Raw genomic sequence first — 20869 nt, 5'->3', positions numbered from 1 at the left:
GTTCGGCAGGCTGTTCCGACTGAGGTGTTTCGCCTTGTCCTCTCTTTATAAAGGGAAAATCGGAATTCAAAAAAGTCGCTGAAATCAAGTTCTATCGGTAAAATAACCACACCAGGAGCAAACAACACACGTATGGAATAAGGTAAGCCATTTTTATTGAGAATTTTCACTTTTAACTACCTCCATGGATATCTTGTAGAAAATCCCATATAAACCCTTATAATTCGATGCCATATTGTGTTGCTTGTGTGGTTCATAGAGAGAGCTTGGGCTGCCTGTGCTTGCGGTTGCCGTCAACTGGAGGCCATTCGATTCGAGGTTTGGGTGAAAGGAACGTTAGTGACGGCGGAAATTTTTGTCTTCTGTGGTTGAATCAGTTTAAAATAGTGTCGGAGACACCTTTTAGCTGCGATACAGTTGGCCGTGAGCTGAAGTGAGCTATACTTTGCTCGCTGCTGTGCCCTCAAACGGACTGGAACATTCGCATCGGAAACCAAGGTTATGTGCTTATTTTAACTGATTTTAAGAAGTGATGTTTTGATGTTTCATTCCTGACGTCAATCAGTGTGTCAACAATTATTTTGAGACCGAGAGAAGTTGATTTCATAAATTAATTTCATAAACGTTTTGTTTATTGGCTTTGTTAAATTCGAGATAAAGCAGTTGTTCTCGGCTTACCAAAGCCAATTTTGTGCTTGGTTTAGTCTCGCTCGACAGTCTGACGACTGAGACTGCTCGAGTATTTTTTCTGAGTGATTTTCTAAAAAAGAAACGGTTTTATCTTTCTTCTTCCTGCTTCTCGTACCTGTTGAATGCCTCGACACGACATTTTTGTACCTTATCTTTTGCCCAGCCACGTAAAATATTATCCAAATTCTCAAAACTTTTCGCCATTTTAAAACACAGAAGGAAAAAAACTTGTAATGATGACGTCAATCGTGCGTCTGTCCTCTAATAGATCATAGGCGAGAACCAATCAAAATTGGAGAATAACTTGGGTTATTATATAAAGGCCCACATTTCTTTTTAATTTGCCCTAAAAATAGATATCTGAGCTAGCGCTTGGCCCAGAATACTTGACTTATCATGAGTGTTTACCACTAGTATGCTCAGAAATGAGCCAAGCACTTCATTCACCTGAGTTTGTTCGTCAATATAACAGTTTTGTTTATAAAATGTAGTTCCTCGATCTTTTTAGTCAGTCACTTGCTAACATCATCTTTCATAATAAGTTTCGTTTTGAAAGGGTTTGGTGGATCTTTGTCCACTTTGCTTACTATAATCAAGCGTGACAGGAGGGTGGGCGGGGAGTTGGACCGTTTTTGGGACATGAATTATTTTTCCCACATTTAGGTTGTGCTTGATTTTGTTTTGGTGGGGAAAGACTTATGCGAGAAATTTTTTAAAAGTCAGACACCGTACCTAGATAGTGTTTTTCTATCTTAGTACACTATAATGTTCAGGTTTCCTTCAATTTAAATAAAATTTTTCACTTGGCCAAAATAACTCAAAATACCCTCACTAAGTACCTTTAAATGTTGGATATTTATACAGGCGGCTTCCGTTTGCATCTTCAAGGCATTTATTTGCAATTGCGATTTATTGGCATTGCGGGTCGTAAACGAGCACATGTAATTATGTTATCTAAAAGAGTGCAGTTACTCGCAAGTACCAAACGGCCGTATACATTAATCATTCCATTACATTTATTTTGCTATTGCTTTAGAGCCCTTTTAAATTTTCCCTGAAAAAACGAAGTACCTCTACAGTGCTACAGTTTAATGCAAAACGATCCCGTATGAACTAAGAAAACAATACAACACTGTTTTCTTTTAATTATAGCGCACTCTCCGCTAATCAACTCTTCTCCCTCGTCGGAATGGACGTTAAGGCGATTTGTTGAACTTTGCGCTTTATATGTTTGTGCTAATTTTACGCCGGCTTTGACTTGTAAAATAAGCATGACACAAGTAAAGTGAGCCTAAGCGCAAGTTCAAGAAAAATGTTTCTTTTTTGTGCTTTTGCTTGTGCTTACTTCATCCCGGTGCACAGTAGCGTTTTCATGTGCTTATGCTTGTGCTAACGCTTGTGCTTATCTCACAAGTGTGAAGCAGACGTAAAGCTCCTTTTAAAATGAACTCATTTTCTGATGCGTCTGTCCTCAATAAAATCAGCAGCTCTTAGAGCCGGCCGACTCCTATTGTCACAGCTGCCAAGAAAGCTGGCACACAAGCTACAGCAGTGTCAAAGCCGTGTGCCCTTCCACCGTGCTTAACATAACAACTGACGTGATATTTTTCAATAAGTGAAAACAATAAAGCTTAGCAAAAGACTAGAGAAGACGAACGTCTGGATAAACTACTTGGTAACCGTGTGTGCTCAAAGTATTTCGTATCTTAAGGGTCTCTTTTTTACCCCTTGCTGAGCCGCAAATTCGCCGGAGCCAAATTCGCAAATTAGCCAATCAAAAGCCTTGTGCCTTACTGTTCTACGATATCAAGTACGTTACTGGTCTGATATGGCCGGATTTTAACGTGGCTAAATTTGGAAACGGTAAATACCTATTCGTACCCTTTTTGTAAGCTTGATAGCATTTCAGTCTCTTTTGGTCTCGTCATGGGTATTTTGGCTGGACTTCGTCTACTCAAAAGACTAGCCATCAAACCCGCCTGATGTGCCGCTCTTAAAGCTAACGAAAAGGAAATACCCGCGCGATGGCGTCAGCTTAGTGTGTCTACCCCAGCTGACTACAAAAATAACCCAATGACTGCGCGAGAACTTTGGCGGTTATTGCAAAAATTAATTGTTGTGAAAACTTAGCACCAATCCCAGCGGCACCTGCACTCTGAGCTAATGCAAATGCACTTCCAGAGGCCACACAACCTCCATAGATTGTTGACTGGGTCGCTGCCGCAAAGGCTGAGAGAGATATCAAAATAACGCAATAAAAACATAAGGTAAGGGAAATTTATTGAAACTATTTTCTTCACGTAGCATTTAGAGCAATTTTTGAAGCATTTTCATACATTGTCTTACAAACGGTTAAAATTGTAACGCAATAACCAACAGCATAATGTCACGTATTGATCGTATTTAACCCTTTGAATACCAAACTTTCGCCAAAAAATACCGTTTTTAACCGTTTAGTCAGGTTTTTTAGCTACCATGACGCTAAATAAGCCTAAGTTTTGCTAAAAAAGCTTTTTTTTACTAAAAGGAGAGATTTTTCGAGGATTAGGTACAAAATTGAGCAAAACTTCAATTACGGGCATGCGCATAAGCCAAAATCTGGACTTTTTTTTTTTTTTTGCCATTAACCGTTCTCCATTTCGTTTGTTGGCCCTTTCCTTTCTGTTTTTCTCTGCCCTTTTACACTGGCTGCCTTTTGCATTGTATGTTCTTTCTGGCTGCAGTGAAAAGTTGGATGTTAATTACGGGCGAAGCCTAGAAATGGACCTTTATCAATCATAGGCGTTGTGGACCATTTTACCACGGTTTTTGCACCAAAACTGATAACCTTGTTTTTCGATTTGCGACGTCGGAATGTCATCGATATCTAAACCTGACCATTGTGCGGAAAGGCCTAGCCGAGCACTACTATCTACTTATCAAGAATATCTGACGACATTTAAATTGATGACGTCACAAGTGGTACAAAGAGCACGACCATTAATTACGCATATATGCGTAGTTGGTATTCAAAGGGTTAAAGGGACAATACCATGAACCAAAGCAAAGCAAAGCAAAGCAAAGCAAAGCAAAGCAAAGCAAACCATGGAATGTTGGTTTCCGAAAAATATTAATTTTTTAATTTTCACCAAAGTATTAAATTTAAAATACGTAGGGGTAAAGCAATCCAAACCCTGGCTTAATGTAGTCTGCTGTTTTTCGCCTGCCTAATCAAGATCGTCCACTAACAACATGTTTCTCATAAGCTGATTCGTACACGGGGTGTGGGCCGGAGAAAGGACTCGACGGCGTCAATAGTACTGATGTTGTTTATTGAATTTTAAGTGTACATCAATGCAAATAATGCTGCAATCTGATGGGCTTAGCATTTGTATTCTTATGTAATATGGCTGAATAGTGCCGTGATTTTCAAGCTTTACTAAAAGGCCGTTAGTCATTTCTGTACACCGCTCCAATATTTCTAGAGATATTCTTGATTCAGTGTTTTACTACTACGTTTTTAAAAATCCTTTTACAGAAAAACAAAGCGCTACAGTTTACTGTGATTGAATCCTAAATGAACTACGAAAACAGTTCAACACACTGTTCTCTACATTACTGCCTCTCTAAACGCACTGTCCACCAATTTTTATCATGTTGAATCAGTTTTGCGACGTTCCTGACCACTTTAATTGCCGTTCCACAATTCATTGCGACGACTGCTAATGCTACAGAAGCACTAGGGATATTCACTGTTGCTGACATCGGGCCAACTGCCACGGTCAGCGAATGCCTTTGTCAACCATGGATTTTCTGGAAACAACAAGCAAAGAATGACGTATCTCTAACTGGACAATAAGACATTATATGCTATCCAAACGATTTCAGTTACTTTCCCCGTGTACCAGTACACAAGAACTGAACCAAAAATCCAAATAAAACACTATGGATCGTTTTCACGTGACGTCATCACTTTCTAAAATCCAAAACTAAAGAGCCTCCAAACTTTTCATCCTCATCAGGTATAAGAGGCGGTATATTTATATCTGTTTACAATTTTACAGCTTAATAGCGTGCTTCGTTTGGAAACCAGGGCAGTTTGAATTTCAGGGTTATGGAGGTGCGTGACACAAGGCTACGATCGAGTTTGTTGAAAAATATATATACTTATCTCATGATTTTGAGCCTTTTTATCTTATTTAGTTATCCTATACAACATCACAATTTCTTAGCTTTTTCCGCTTAATGGATTTCGACTTTTTTTTATTGCGTGACAGTGAAAAACGATCTATACCCTGAAAAGTGACATGCTTATACCTTGTGTGCCCTTAGACATGCAGCCAGCCGGGCTGGATGTGTGCAATAAAAATTCACAATGCTATGTAACATGTGGGGTTTTACAGTTGCCACAAGATTTCTTCCTTTCTTCTTTCCTTACTTTCTTGCTTCCTGCCTCCCTTCCTTCTTTCAAGTCACGGAAGCAAAATGAATAAAATCTGTCACGGTTTTAGAAAATCACTATTACCGACATAACCAGCAGTATTTGTACGGAACCTCCGTGCCAAATAGTAGATTATTTCCTAAGGAATTCTACACTTCGGACGGACAACTTGAAATTGAAACTCAAGAAGCTAACACACCAACGACGTTGGGGCTTCCTTTGCGAATATCACTACTCACATTTCACCAGTGAACCTCCTGGCAACAATAATTCGTTTAAAACCGAATAAACTCCCTCGATCTCAGAAAATTCCTCCGAATAATAATGATCTCCCTTCAGTGTAAAAGCCCATGTGCCATCGGTCACCCCAAAACGTAGACCATGCAGACTGTAGACTGCAGACTGCAGACCGTGCAGACCATGCAGACTGTGTAGACTGAGTACTTTTTTTCTAACACTTGACCCACTTTTTCTGCCTCTAATGACAAAATGGTGTTCAATATGTCCCATAACGTTTGTTATTTATCCACAGGCGGCGCAAACTCAGCATCTGATTGTTGATTCACGCGTTTAATAAACTTTCCATGGGAAATTCCCTTTACCGGTCCTAAATATACTAATATCAAACATAAAAATAAACTTCCATACATTCTGGGCGCAAATTGCATCAATTTTTGACGGGTTTGTGGTTTTATTTATTTTGTCCAATTTGTTTTCTTGTTTTTTTTCGATTTTCTAAGTCTTCATTCTCCTCTTAAGTGATTCGTAAAACAAAGCAAGGACGGTGACTCTAATTAAGCGACTTCGTCCCAAAAATCGCTTCGTTTCCTACACAAAGTACAGAATCGCCATTAGACTAGGAGTATTCCCTATTTCGCTTAGTTGAACATGACCGTAAGTAAACCTCGACGAAGAAAATGTTCACATGAAGTTTTTTCCTCGAGGTTTTCTTATGCGTCACGCACGATGGACTAAGCGAAAGAGGGACCACTCGCAGTTTAAATCGCCATTAAAGCAAAACTGCCATAGGGACCGAGTTTGCGTTGCCTGTGGATGAACAAAACCAAAAAATATGCGAGTCAAAAGTAAATGCAAAAACAAGAATAAGAAAAAAAAAGTACGCAGTTTGCACAGTCTGCAGGGTCTGCAGGGTCTGCGGTCTGCAGTCTGCAGTCTGCATGGTCTGCGTTTTGGGGTGGCCGCCGGATTTCGTGTTGTTTTCTTCTAATCCTTGAATAAATCACACAAAAATATAAAAACGTATCCTACTGTTTACCAGAAATACAAACATTTGTATCCTACTGTACAAACAGCTGATGACGCTGACAGACGGCAATAGTTTCATTTTTGTCGTTTTGTCGTTTTGTCAACAGTATGTTCTGAAATAAGCCAACCACTTCATTCACCTGATTTTGTTCGTCGATATAACAGTTTTGTTGATAAAACTATGGTTTCAATTTCATTTTCACCCAGTTCCTCGATCCTTTTAGTCAATCTTTCGCTAACATCACCTTTCATTCCATGGGAACGACATTTAATTATTCTTAAGTTTCGTTTTGGAAGGGTTTAGTGGATCGGTGATGACTTAGCATACCATGATCAAGCGGGATAGTTCTAATATGTTATGGTAACATCGTATATAATTACGGGCATTCAGACATACGCATTCACGCTGCATTGAGAATAATTTAACAGACAGCTCAACTCCACGACTCAAGAGTTTTGTGGGCGACTAATTCAGTTCTAGAGTAAATCAGTTGTAGACACTATTTATTAGACATCCTTTGTGCATGGGAATACATGCTGTCTTAGTTATTTTCAAAGAAGGGGCAAACTTGATTTCAAAGCACATGTTAGTTTTGCAAACTTGATTTCATGTAAAAGTCTTATCGTATATAATTTCTTTTTCGCGGAGAAAAGAAAGTGCTATAAGCAACAGACACTGACTACATGATGGCACAATTCAAGGATTCAGAATGCAATTACTGAGGTAGATCACATCACGGTCTTTCTTTCGGGTAGTAATCATAAGCGTATCCTAACAAAGGGCTGAACTGAATTAGCAACTGAAACAAATATATGGCAAATTCTTCCAAGGTAAATGTAAATTTTCATTCAAAGCCTAACTGTTATACTAAAAAAAGGTAACACAACACCTTTGACATTCGAACAGACGCGTACGTCAATTAAGATGATGATTTCTCGGAAACTGAATATTGAGTTCCACAAAAACGCAGTGTTGCAGAACTTTACATTTGGTAAATTTGGTCCTCAGAATTGCGTGTTCTTTTCACCCTACAGACATTAGTAGATTAAAGTTGGTTCTTTTATTGATACTATCTTATTTTTGGGGTAGTCGGAGAGGTTCTAGGTCATTACCTGCCGCCAAATTTCAGAAAAAATTGCAATAACTTCAAATTCAGAGTTGCCATAGAGCAAGCTCAACATGGGCTACTGAATTTGCTACACAAAATAGGACAAACAGATGTCGAAGAGCTCTTAAGATCTCAAATATATCAGAACAAGGAGGAATAGAGACCAACACATCCAAACGTTGCTTTGCAGGCACAGCAGTGAGATTAGTTTAACATTTCAACACTCTACATTGTTGTTTTCTCTTAACGCGTTCTCCACTCAGTAATACATACATAAATATCTTTATTTAAACTCGGATTTTGATTAGCATACAAAAATGCTAGTATTTCCGACTCGTTATTGAAGTTATAAACACTACTTAATACAAATGATAATACACATCATTTACTAGCACTCGACTTGACTTGATACTATTATAGCCACAACTGCAACTATGGTGGCACACACCAAGCTGAGGGCTACTAAAAATGCCCATTCACTAGGGGTAGTCAACTTTAAATCCAACAAGCCAACTCCCGGGGACAACGAACAGTCTGTCTCCGTCGAGTTGTTCAAAGCAACAATGAAAGAATAAAGTCTCTCAAACTAGATCACGAGATGTTATCCAACTGATGCCAGGAACTTTCCTATTGTACAGGGACACAAGAACTGAACCAAACACATCGCGACTTAAAAGTCCCGGACTCCGACCTAAACAAAAACCAAACAAGCGCAAGCGAACAAACAAACAGAATGGTTATTTACTTGTGTACCGGTAGAGGACGACACAGCCGGGATTATTGTCCGCGATATAGTTGGCTTTTTATCATCTCATGTCATACGCGTAACACGGATGGCGTGAACTGGCATTTTGGCAATGTTTTAGAATCGGATCTTGACAATGCTATCTCAGAAGACGGATCTTGTTATATCGTCCAAGACCGATGATATAACATTAGCAACAGTCACCTCCATCAGAGCCGCCATTGAATAGTGACAGAATATTAACCGAGAGTAAGGAGAATAATTCTTAATTATTCCAACAGTTTCGAGGAAAAAATCCTAAACTACTTCGTTTGCTGGATCGGTCAATCGACGGAGTTAAATTCCGACAACAAGCAATGATTGGATTCGCGTTGAATACTGAATGCGTTTTCCCATCCTTAGTTTTAAAACAATGAATATTCAGAGACAAAATACACATGGCTACAATTATAACACTTCTTGGCACTATTTTTCCATAACCTTTCGAAAATTATTCGTAACTGAGAAACATTAATTTCCAAACACACTTTGTTTTAAAGAAAATGAAAATATTAGCACTCACTTTCCAGGGGATTGCGAATGACATTTGTCCGGCGGAACCATTTTTGGACTTTTCTCCGAAGAAAACATTGGCACTTCCACCTTCCAGTCAGAACTTTAAGCGTGTGTGAACTTTGAAGACAAACATTAAAAACATGTCAGCCATCTCTGGGTGCCTTAACGATAGATGTTTTTGTGGAATTTAACGAGATATTGACTCACCTCTTACCCTGCAAGCAGTTGTCTCCTTCGCCAATTGAGAGAGAAAACTGAATTATGAAACTGTCTTCTTTTCCATCGAGCATGCGTGCGTTCGTCACGCCCCACGTGATGCATTTGATGTCAATTTCATTTGTCAATTAATTTTTCGCTGGAAGTGTTTTGCACAAAAGAATGCTAAGTAAAAATAACTGGACTTAAGGGTATCAGTATACCCAAAAACTGACTATTTTTCCAAAAAATAATGTTTTTGGTTTTTTCAGAGAGATGTTATTGCGATCTTTCATTTAAAAACAATTTCTATGAAAAAGACTGATTCTAAGCAAAGTTATAAACCAAAAACGTTTCTTTGAATTAATTACTTCTAATTGATAACTGTCAACGGGTTGTCTCGAGAAGTAAATTTGCATGAAAAAGTTCCGCGTACATGTAGGTTCCATTTTTAAACGTTATTGTTTAGTAGTCGACGAGGTGTTCGGAGCGTTTTCCGTTTGCAGATTGTTGATTCAATTTTAAATATGTCGTCGAAGAAACGCAAAGTTTGTGTACATTTGCAAGTGCGAATGAAACACCACGGAGAAAACAGTCGGGGAAAAGGTTTCAAAAACATTCGATCAGAATTGGGCTGATGCGTTAGTTGCTAGCGACAAAGGTTCCTGCTCAAGCAGGAGAAATTGCTTGCAATGGGCGAGGAAGACGTTTGACATTCTCTAAGCATAACTTCATTGGCGCTTTCGACGTTCGAAATCTCAACTCAATCAGTTTCTGGTGGATTTCCTTCACGTTGTTTACGATTTCGCTCTTTCGTTGTCCACGGCGGCATCTCTAAGCTAAGACGTTTTAAAAATCGAACGGAAGAAACACAGGAGCGAAAATTATTTTCTTACTAACCTGGACTCACGAGCGGTGGAATTCAGATCTTGCAAAGGATATTTCTCGCCGGATGCAACATTTGAGACTCTTTGTTAACTGATACGAGCTCTATATTTTTAAGTAAGATGAGCCAACGCTTTATCGATCAACGCGTGGTTATTTTCACTCGTTTTGTTATGGTAATAGGACTGAGTAGAGACCAATTCGCTCTGTAATCATACGAGTGATAAGAAAATCGGACGACCGCTAAACGGAAGTTCGATTTGGTTATCACGAGTATGATTACAGACCGAATTGTACGACACGAAGTCTTATTACCAATTAATCATAAAAATTATAATTTCCGAGGAAATAATAATAGCCAAGTTATGAAAGAAAAGGGAAATTTGCATTAAAAGACTGACAAAGGAGAGGTAAATTGGTTGATGTCGCTCTGAAATTGAGATTGGTTGATTTAAACTACAATTTTGAATGTTATTGGCTGATTTAAACTACACTGAACTTTGAATTTGCCTGAATTTCAGCCGCCTCCTCCGCTCGCTAAGTCACTCGGGGAGAAAGACGTCTGAAAACACTGGGCGATAATGCTGTCCGGTGATGTCACTACCCAAAAGCCTGGTAGTGCTTCTGATTTGTTGCCGTGTTAATTTATTCGCCCGACTCGAATAATTACTCGGGCTTCCGTAGGAGAGCCCGAGTCTTAAAATGCTAGCGTTTTGGTCGTCAAAAGGTGGGTCATGGTCCCAGGCGTTCCATGCGTAGACCATGGGAACTGGGAACGAGAAACGCGACATTCACGGCTCGCTCTTCGTGACAGAATGCGGTGTTTTGCGAAGAAAGTTTTGGCAAGAATCGCGCCTGATACATTCATCTCACATACAAAGATGTCGATCGTTTTCAGAAAGGGTCTGTCCACCGATTATATTGCTTGAAAGCCAGCCAGGTAAGCAAACTTCACGCTCGAAACGTTCTCGTGAGATAACAACTGAGCCGATTGCTACGGAAGCCCCAAAGGGACATCCACTTATGAAAAATGGGAAGTCGTTTTTCGAGATTAAGAATTTGCTTTTTCGAAAATGGGAGTTCGTTTTTCGAAAATGGGTGTGTGTTTTTGCGAAAATGGGAGTTTGTTTTCGGAAATGAGAGTTTGTTTTACGAAAATGCGAGTTTGTTTTATGAAAATCGGAGTTTGTTTTTTCGAAAATGGAAGTTTGCTTTTTTCGAAAATGGGAGTTTGTTTTACGAAAATGGGGGTTGTTTTTTTTAAACATGGGAGTTTGTTTTTCGGAAATGAGACTTGGTTTTACGAAAATGGGAGTTTGGTTTTCAAAAATGGGAGTTTTATTTTCGAAAATACGAGTTTGTTTGGCCTGTCAACCATTTTTATCATCACTCCCATTTTCGAAAAAACAAACTCCCATTTTCGAAAAAACAAACTCCCATTTTCGAAAAACAAACTCCCATTTTCGTAAAACAAGCTCCCATTTTCGTAAAACGAACTCCCATTTTCGAAAACAAATTCCCATTTTCGTAAAACAAACTCTCATTTTCGGAACACAAACTCCCATTTTCGAAAATCAAACTCTCATTTTCGAAAAACAAACCCCCATTTTCGATAAACAAACTCCCATTTTCGAAAAACAAATCTACGGAAGCCCCAAAGGGACATCCACTTATGAAAAATGGGAGTTCGTTTTTCGAGATTAAGAATTTGCTTTTTCGAAAATGGGAGTTTGTTTTTCGAAAATGCGAGTTTGTTTTACGAAAATGGGAGTTTGTTTTACGAAAATGGGAGTTTGTTTTTTCGAAAATGGGAGTTTGTTTTTTCGAAAATGGGAGTTTGTTTTTTCGAAAATGGGAGTTTGTTTTAGGAAAATGGGAGTTTGTTTTTTTAAAAATGGGAGTTTGTTTTTCGGAAATGAGAGTTTGTTATACGAAAATGGGGGTTAGTTTTTTTTAAAAATGGGAGTTTGTTCTACGAAAATGGGGGTTTGTTTTACGAAAATGGGAGTTTGTTTTGCGAAAATGGGAGTTTGTTTTGCGAAAATGGGAGTTTGTTTTTCGAAAATGGGAGTTTGTTTTCTCGAAAATGGGAGGGTTTTTTTGATGATGAAAATGATTGACAGGCCAAACACCACTCCTATTGGTCAAGATAGAGCTAGCCAATGGCGTAATGTAAAGTTTTCAATCCTTATTTGTTTCAAGCTCGACCTCGTTGTTTTGTGTGTCTTTGACGACATTTCAGTGTAAAATAGGGTTGACTGGCCTTCACGACTTCTACGGTTCGTGATACTTGTACGTTTGCCGTTCTCTGTTCGGTCACTCGACCCGGCTTTGTTTTGGTCGCTTCCCTCGTGTTTATGAAGGGCACTTCATGCTGTGTTATAAGGAGTAATTCTTATTTATGTCATTTTTAGGTGATTTTTGTCTAGGAGGGCTCCACTGAAAACCGCCTTTGGCGAGTTGGATTCCCTCACTAAATATTATTATTATTATTATTATTATTATTATTGTTATTATTTAAGTAGAGTTGAGCCGTTAGATCGTGCTATGGCAAATTTTTATAGGTCATAGGTCGGCATGATTTCCGCTGTTATCTGCATGTCACTTCGTCGAGTTTGACACCTCTGTAATTTGCCATGTGTTTATACATTGTTTTGGCTCATTTATATTGCAAGCTATGTTGTTAAATCTCCAAGTATTTGCTTTTAAGGGCCAAAATACGAAATTTACCGTGAACATGTTTTGTTTACTTGCATTCTATATTGTGACGCCTGGCCCGGCTGTGATTAAAACTGTTTGCAAGTACAGTAGTCAGTAGAGATTGTTGTCACGGATATCATATTTGCCCTCGTACGTTTTTCTTCGGAGACGCCGTAGCTTTACTTCAAGAAAGCTATACGTTTATCTTGAGACATTTTAATGTTTTTTGCAGCTATCTGATCGAGCTTATGTTTCTCAAGCTCGATGTTTATGTCTAATCCTCCTTTGGTCGTTCTGGCACCACATGATTCAAATGTAGCTATTCACGCGCAAACAAATCAGGATCGAAAAGTACATTACGCCATTGGCTAGCTCTATCTTGACCAATAGGAGTCGTGTTTGGCCTGTCAATCATTTTTATCATCATTCTCATTTTCGTAAAACAAACTCCCACTTTCGAAAAAACAAACTCACATTTTCGTAAACCAAACTCCCATTTTCGTAAAACAAACTCCCATTTTCGTAAAACAAGGCTCCCATTTTCGAAATACAAACTCCCGTTTTCGAAAAACAAACTCCCATTTTCGAAATACAAACTCCCGTTTTCGAAAAGCAAACTCCCGTTTTCGTAAAACAAACTCCCATTTTCGAAAAGCAAACTCCCATTTTCGAAAAACAAACTCCCATTTTCGTAAAGCAAACTCCCATTTTCGAAAAAACGAACTCCCGTTTTCGAAAAACAAACCTCCATTTTCGTGAAACAAACTCCCATTTTCGTAAAACAAGGCTCCCATTTTCGAAATACAAACTCCCGTTTTCGAAAAACAAACTCCCATTTTCGAAATACAAACTCCCGTTTTCGAAAAGCAAACTCCCGTTTTCGTAAAACAAACTCCCGTTTTCGAAAAGCAAACTCCCATTTTCGAAAAACAAACTCCCATTTTCGAAAACCAAACTCTCATTTTCGAAAATCAAACTCCCATTTTCGTAAATCTAACTCCCATTTTCGAAAAACAAACTCCCATTTTCGAAAAGCAAACTCCCATTTACAAAAAAAAAATACCATTTTTAAGAAGTGGATGTCCCTTTGGGGCTTCCGTACAAATCCCATTTTCGTAAAACAAACTTCCATTTTCGAAAAACCAAACTCCCATTTTCGAAAAAAAAACTCCCATTTCGATAAACAAACTCCCATTTTCGAAAAACAAACTCCCATTTTCGTAAAACAAACTCCCATTTTCGGAACACAAACTCCCATTTTCGGAACACAAACTCCCATTTTCGAAAAACAAACTCCCATTTTCGAAAAACAAATCCCATTTTCGTAAAACAAACTTCCATTTTCGAAAAAACAAACTCCCATTTTCGAAAAAAAACTCCCATTTCGATAAACAAACTCCCATTTTCGTAAAACAAACTACCATTTTCGGAACACAAACTACCATTTTCGGAACACAAACTCCCATTTTCGAAAAATAAACTCCCATTTTCGAAGAACAAACTCCCATTTTCGTAAAACAAACTCCCATTTTCGAAAAACGAACCCCCATATTCGAAAAACAAACTCCCATTTTCGATAAACAAACTCCCATTTTCGTAAAACAAGCTCCCATTTTCGAAAACCGAACTCCCATTTACAAAAAAATTTTTATGTCCCTTTGGGGCTTCCATAGGAACCCCCATATTCGAAAAACAAACTCCCATTTTCGATAAACAAACTCCCATTTTCGTAAAACAAGCTCCCATTTTCGAAAACCAAACTCCCATTTACAAAATTTTTTTTGTCCCTTTGGGGTTTCCATAGTTTGCGGTATGAGTTCAATCTACGAAAACACAGGCAAAAAATAGGCAGTCGATGACGGTATGTGGCTACTGCTGTTATTATTTAGAACATTGCAGTCAAACAAATCATATTGCAATAAAACGAGCTAAATACGAAAACGTTTTTGGACTCGAAGCTCATTAAAAACATGCCGACTTGTTTCTTGCACCGCGCAAAATATGTCGTTCTCCAAAGACTTTAGGTAACTGAATTAAATATCTTACCTCCAAGTTAGTTGGCTTTCTAGTAGCGTGCAGGAAAAAAAAATAACGTGTGAATTTGGAGGCACATTGTGCAGGAGAATTAAACCTTCGATAGCGCGGGGAATTGTGCGGGATTATTGACGAACCAATGTTCTTGCCAAGTCCTAAGGAAAATCTGCATTGACGATAGTTTAGCCAGTTATTTCACTAGTAGTTCAAATATATTTAGCTGTCTTAGCAATCGCCAATTCTTTTAGAAAACTGTGTCTGACTTGATTCAATAAAAATATGTAGCTTGAATATTTCTTCATAAACTGCGTTAAGGGTCGCAAATTCTTGGAAGTTATCCGCAAAATACACAACTTGAAAGTTTATGCAAATTATGTGCAATGATTGTGTCCAATACGCGTTTTCGTAAAGTACGATTTGATACTGTGGTAAGAAGCCCGAGTAAACGCTCTTAGAGCGTCTAGTTTCAATAATTTTATTGCCAGACTTCGCGCGTTCAAGATGGCGGAAGAAAATCGCGAGCTAACGCAACAAGACTCAAAGCCGTTTCTGGTGTATGCTCGACATTTGGGGTTCAAAAACTTAATCCGCAACAAGAAAAGACACTTTCAGAATTTCTTAGCGGAAGCCATGTATTCGTAACCTTGCTTACGGGATATGGAAAGTCCTTAATATATCAGATGGCTCCACTCGTGGCAATTGAACTTTCAAAGCAGCACAGTCGTTTTTCAAACGAAAGCATAGTAGTTTATTTTATCTCGCCGTTGTTTGCATTACAGCGGTTATCAATCATACGCGACCTTCAGCGCAAAGACGTCTTGCCTAAGTTTTGGTGGACGTCAATCATCTCCGCCTCCTTGCCTACTGTGTGCAAAATGTACCTGAAAAAATGTCTGAAACCTTGGAGCGGTGCACTCGTAAAAATTAACATATTTATGTACATTTTCTAACCGATTTTCCAAAAACATGCCCGCTATTTTGGTGCAAAGTCTTTAACACGGTTTTCATAAATTCAGACATATATTGGCACAGAATGTCCTAAACTGCTCAGGGAATTCCCTAGTTTGACTCTAAATGTTTTAGAAAGATCGACAGAAATTAGACACGCTCGTTTTTCGACCTTTCTGGGTCATGCAGTCTTGTTCCCTTGAAATATATGTCTGGATTTATGAAAACGGTATTAAAGACTGAATCAGGTGTTTTTTGATTTAGTTGTTTTTTTCATTTGTTTATTTGTTGTTTTTTTTCAGCAGCTTGTAAATCTTACCTAGCATGAAATGTAGAAACTCCTTGCCGCATGTTTCATTTATTTAGGTATTTTTTTTCATTATTTATCAAACCCCCCCCCCCCCACACCCCCTTTTCAATTTGCGTTAAGTTTAGCCCAGGCTACACTCGTCTGAATTCAGTTCGCGCGGTGACTCTGACAAGGAGCGACCGATTAGCGTTGTGTATTTGCTGTCTAAAGGAAGTCTGCCCGAGGACATCATTAAGTCCAATAAGGCCCAAGTCTAACGATTTGCTAGTAAGCGTCGTCCATTATCGTACGTGAGGCGGGCCTGAGGAGATGTGTAAACTGTTCGGGTCACATTTAGTCCCGGAACAGTAGGCCGTTTGCCCTGTGGCGATAATATTGTGCTTGCTTTAGACAGCAAAACTCTTTAGCCACATCGATTTAGGGCCTAGACGTGCAATGGACTAGACATTTCTAGCTGCTGTTGGCGTCATTTGCTCTGAACTTTGATGTAGCTAACAACTTAGAAAAAAAATGTGTTGAAATCTGGATGTGCCATTCCACGCTCGACAAAATTGAAGTACATCCAGGACATTGCTATTTGCGAGTAAAACATGGCCACGAGCAGAGAGAAGAACATGAGCTCAAGCGCTGATCGTGAGTAGAATTTCCTTGTTTTATCAATTTTAGGCGTTCTCGGCTTAGCTAAGTATCAGAACTGTCTGTGATTCGCTAGCGCGGAAGAAATTTATTTGCGTGGCTTCCGTGCGATAATTGACGTAGCGACAACATGTTGAGTGTTCGCTTACTGCTAACTATGGCCTGGTTTGTTTGAATTTCAATCGATTCTCGTTGTAGGAAGCTCTTGTTCAGTCCATTTAGGACGATGCAGGCCTTTAGAAAGCAATAGATTGGCTCTCCCACCCCCTTCTTTCTTTTTTTTGGTTCTCGCCCCATTTCCCTCTCCCCCTCCCCCTCTTTTACTCGCTCCATTTTTCGCGCTGTAATTCTTTGCTCCCGAACCCCACAGAAACGCTTACTACGCAGGCTAATGGTTTGCCGGCCGTCTCTTGTCCGTGGGGCAAAGTTAATTGCCCGAGAGTAAAGTGTACTTGTCCCAGACGAGCGGACGGGGGTTTCTTCGAGCCCTGTACTAGTTTTCAAACTTTCTGGAATATAAGATTAAATGTTCAAATTTCCAGATTTCAGTATATGTGTAATGTATGTGGCAAAACACTTGCACAAACAGCACAACAGAATATAACACTTCCTACGCGTTACTCTGCATGACTTGTGACGAGACAAAAGGGGTAACCCAAACAAGGAAACCAGGTCACGTGACATGTCGTAGAAAGCTCATCCTAACTAATCCTGCTCGGATCTTAGCTCAAATCCTGGCTCGAATCTTGGCTTGGATCCTGGCTCGGATCCTGGCTCGAATCCTGGCTCGGATCCTGGCTCGAAGTTTAGGTATCCTCGTGTACGGCTAGCTCACTAAATACCGTAGCATTGAACATTCCTTGAAATCTATAAATGAAGACGTTTGTCGGGCTTTTCAACGACCATTCGCGTGCATGAATGACCCCGAAATCAAGCAAATCTGCACGCGAGCGAGAAAATTATTTCTGCTCGTACTTTTCTTGGGGCTACGGACTGAACAATACTTTAACCTATAAAACTTATAATTTATTACGTTACAAAATTATAGGGTTTATAGAAAGTCCGTAGCCCCAAGACAAATACGTACAGAAATAATTTAGTTCGTGTGTAGATTTGCTTGATCTCGGGGTCATTCATGCACGCGAATGGCCGTTGAGAAACCCGATCCGCCCGTCTTCAGTTACAAATTTCAAGGAATATTTAACGCCAGTGTATTTAGTGAGCTAGCCGAGCATACTGAAAGTAAAATGATAATTTTTACGAGTTATTTACGATAATTTTTTTGTAAATTTTGCATACAGTCGGTAAGGAGGCGGAGATGATTGACGTCCACTAAAACTTAGGTTTTTTCTAGACGCTTTTGTGCTGAAGGTCGCGTGTGATTGATAACCGCTGTAATGAAAGCTTGAAGTAAAATTGCATAAATTACGACATTTGACTCGTGACGTCACCGGACATCATTATCGCCCGGTGCTTTCAGACGTCTCTCTCCCCGAGTGACTTAGCGAGCGGAGGAGGTGGCTGAAATTCAGGCTAACTAGCTTAGAAAATAGGACTTTTTTAAACCAACCACAATCGAGGAAATTATGATTTTTATGATAGGTGTAATTATCTCATGATACCGGAACAACGCCCCAAAGTATATTTTTCTTGGTATCTCGAGACGAAAATTTCAGCGAGTGAAGCGCACGTTTTGAGTTCGTTTCCGGTGACTTTTCAACGTTTCTGCTGAAATTTGGAGGGAATGTTGCCCAATAGTCACGCAAAAACCGGAGGAATGTGTCGGGGAATTTTTATGTTTTGCTTCTTTCAAAAGTTATGACTATTTTAGAGAAGAGAATGCATATTTTATCTATTCTCAAAGTTTAACCGCGTGCAAAAAACAAAGTAAACAATTAATCAAAATTTCCCGACACCGAGTGTTAGAAAAAGGTGTCAAGAAGACATAGCAATGCTGATCGCGTCCTTTCGCTAAAATCCGACCGGAAACGAACTTGCATTGATTAGTGAACCTCTGTGCTTTGGGAAATAGAGCCTTATATTCGGAAAACCTTAAGTTTTTCATTTAAATGAATATACCTTGGTAATCTATAATTCTTAAGCTTTCAGAAAATATATACTTTACTGGGGTTTGCGAGTAATGTTTGACCGCAAAGCGGTCCCAACCAATGATGGTCATTTGGGGTATATTGATACCTTAACGAATTTCCTCGCCTTTTCCTCCCTTTTTCCCCTCGTAGGAAAATCTCTTTTGCTTAAGAACAAACAGAATACAAATAGACAATTCGACTCAGCTCGGGTTTTTTTAAATTGAAATCATACAAAGATCAATTCATGCTTTAACAGTCAATTTGACTTTTCAGCCGATAAAGCCTGAGTTTCTTCCCATTCAATGTTTTACCTTTTCGTAACTTTTGTAGTTGGCCTTGTTTTACAGAAAGGAACTGGCGTGGAACCACAGAAGGACTCTGTTTTTACACTGCAATAGCTCCTGGGTCCCCTCCCTAAACTGATCGTTTTTGGTCACCTGTTGGGTGTTCAGTTAATGAGCACTAATGCCTGCCTGCACACGTCAATACTGTATGGTCAGTGGGAGGGGTGGGACGGAAATCCACTTGATCAGCCACCTCTGTTCTACAATGGCCTGACTAAGTCAGCTGCGAACCTTCTTTCCAGTGTATCAGATGAGGTTGTAATGATTGCTAGGGTTGTCGGGGAGAAGTCAGGAGCTGACATGTCTAACGTAAGATAATTATCACTGGCGTATTTTAGAACCATATTGCTTCTTGTTAATAGCTTTAGTTTTGGTGGTAGTTATATCATCTGGCGTCTCTAGCCATAAAGACTTGGAAATTTGTTGTTCCCCTTTCATTATAACTGGCATCGTCTTAAGCTTGTTCCCTATAGCTGGGTGCACTGTATTGTTGGGTCTTCTTTCTCTTTGAGTTTCTATTTTTTGCACCCCTGCCCAACTCCAGCTCTCCTTGATCGAAATTAGGAAACGGGGAGGATGTAATTGACAGCTGAAGTTTTTGCATGAGTCTGAACTTAATAAGACTAGAACCATAATTATTGAATAGCATTTCTCCGACAGGTTGTCCACATTTACCAGTGGTACATGCGATGCTATCTACAAGATATCTCCGATAAGACAAACCTATACACAGCAATGCAGACAAATGCTGCCTACCAAGGCTTGAAACACCCAGTCAAGACAACCGAAGACGGCAAATTCGTGCCAGATTTCACGTACCGTTACATGACGGAGGATATCCCCAACGGTTTGGCTGTCATCCGGGGTATTGCAGAAATTTTGAAAGTTGAAACGCCGAATATTGACAAGGTGCTTACATGGTGTCAGGAGAAAATGGGCAAAGAATATCTCGTGAACTCAAACTTCCAAGGCAAAGATATCACTTCATCCAGAACACTGCAGAGATATGGATTCACTTCTCTGGAATCGATCTTGTAGACATCTGGCTTTGCTTGTTCACCTTTAATCAAAATCAGATTTTCCACAAATCGTATTAGAGTTGTTGACTGTTGCCGATGAACTTAAAACTGTTTTCATCAATTTCAACATTAGTTCTTGATGTGATTATTTTATTCTATGAATCCTGTTATGAAATATAATATGAAAAAGGGTACTTAACTTGTTGTGAATGTTCCAATAAATTGGACATTGTTGAACGCTTTCTGTTGTGTTTCGTGTAAAAAACACCAGAACTAATCCCTAACGCTTCTTATAAAATTAATGTCATTTTCTGATGCATCTGCCCTAATAAAATCAGCAGCTCTCAGAGTCGGCCGACCCCTACTGTCACAGCTGCCAAGAGAGCTGGCACACAAGCTACAGCAGTGTCAAAGCAGTCTGCGCATCCACTATTCTTGACAACAACTGACGTGATATTTTTAAGGTCATTCCTCACATTTGCATTGCGCATCCTTACTGCGCATAATTTATGGCGTCATTAGCGCGCGTTCGTGCACGCGCATATTGAAAACATGACGGATTTGCCCTGATATTGATCTCTGTCAGTTGAAAAATGGCTCTAGCTCACCAACGAGCACGGGCACCCCAATTTTTTTTCCAGTCATTGTAATCAACTAATCAGAAGCTTTGCGTGAGAAAAGACTGATCTAATTTCTATTGCTGGAAATTGAATAAATAAGAAAAATAGCAGATACACTGTGGTCTTTTCCATTTTGCAGTCGGTAACCACGTCAAGAAATTTGGTTCAAATTTTTAATCAAGGATTAAAAATCTCTGTCTGAATCAAACTTAAAATGTTTATTTGTTTCCGACACAATGTATTGACTGTAGCTTAATGCGTGTTCTTATGAGTCTGGGCTCACAAAGATTTTACAATTACTGG

At 39.2% G+C, this 20869-nt stretch overlaps 2 protein-coding genes and 1 pseudogene across 4 annotated transcripts in view; 1 reads left to right on the top strand and 2 right to left on the bottom strand.

The window, feature by feature from the left end:
* LOC145483468 (uncharacterized) overlaps window positions 1-10177 on the bottom strand; it is a 14200-nt gene extending 4023 nt beyond the window's left edge. Inside the window, exons 1-2 of one of the 2 annotated variants that reach the window (XM_081461975.1) lie at window positions 8993-9264; window positions 8793-8902 (exon numbers count right to left, since the gene is read on the bottom strand). In XM_081461975.1, coding sequence (XP_081318101.1) covers window positions 8793-8902; window positions 8993-9075 — 193 coding nt within the window. In that variant the 5' untranslated portion in view covers window positions 9076-9264. Of the gene's footprint in view, window positions 1-8792; window positions 8903-8992; window positions 9265-9880 lie in introns of those variants that run through there. The other variant, XR_014048925.1, reaches the window with a different exon arrangement.
* Window positions 1-20869, bottom strand: part of LOC145483474 (uncharacterized) — a 60153-nt gene that overhangs the window by 33936 nt on the left and 5348 nt on the right. The gene's annotated exons all lie outside the window — the stretch shown is intronic.
* On the top strand, window positions 18519-19965 carry LOC145485381 (tauropine dehydrogenase-like; annotated as a pseudogene). Its single transcript, XR_014049197.1, has 2 exons — window positions 18519-19236; window positions 19588-19965. The product of XR_014049197.1 is annotated as a tauropine dehydrogenase-like (transcript).

This window comes from Orbicella franksi, chromosome 4, assembly GCF_964199315.1.
Source record: "Orbicella franksi chromosome 4, jaOrbFran1.1, whole genome shotgun sequence".
Taxonomy (NCBI): Eukaryota; Metazoa; Cnidaria; class Anthozoa; order Scleractinia; family Merulinidae; genus Orbicella; species Orbicella franksi.
The sequence above is the reverse complement of the archived record's forward strand: the minus strand, read 5'-3'. Positions and strand labels throughout refer to the sequence as shown.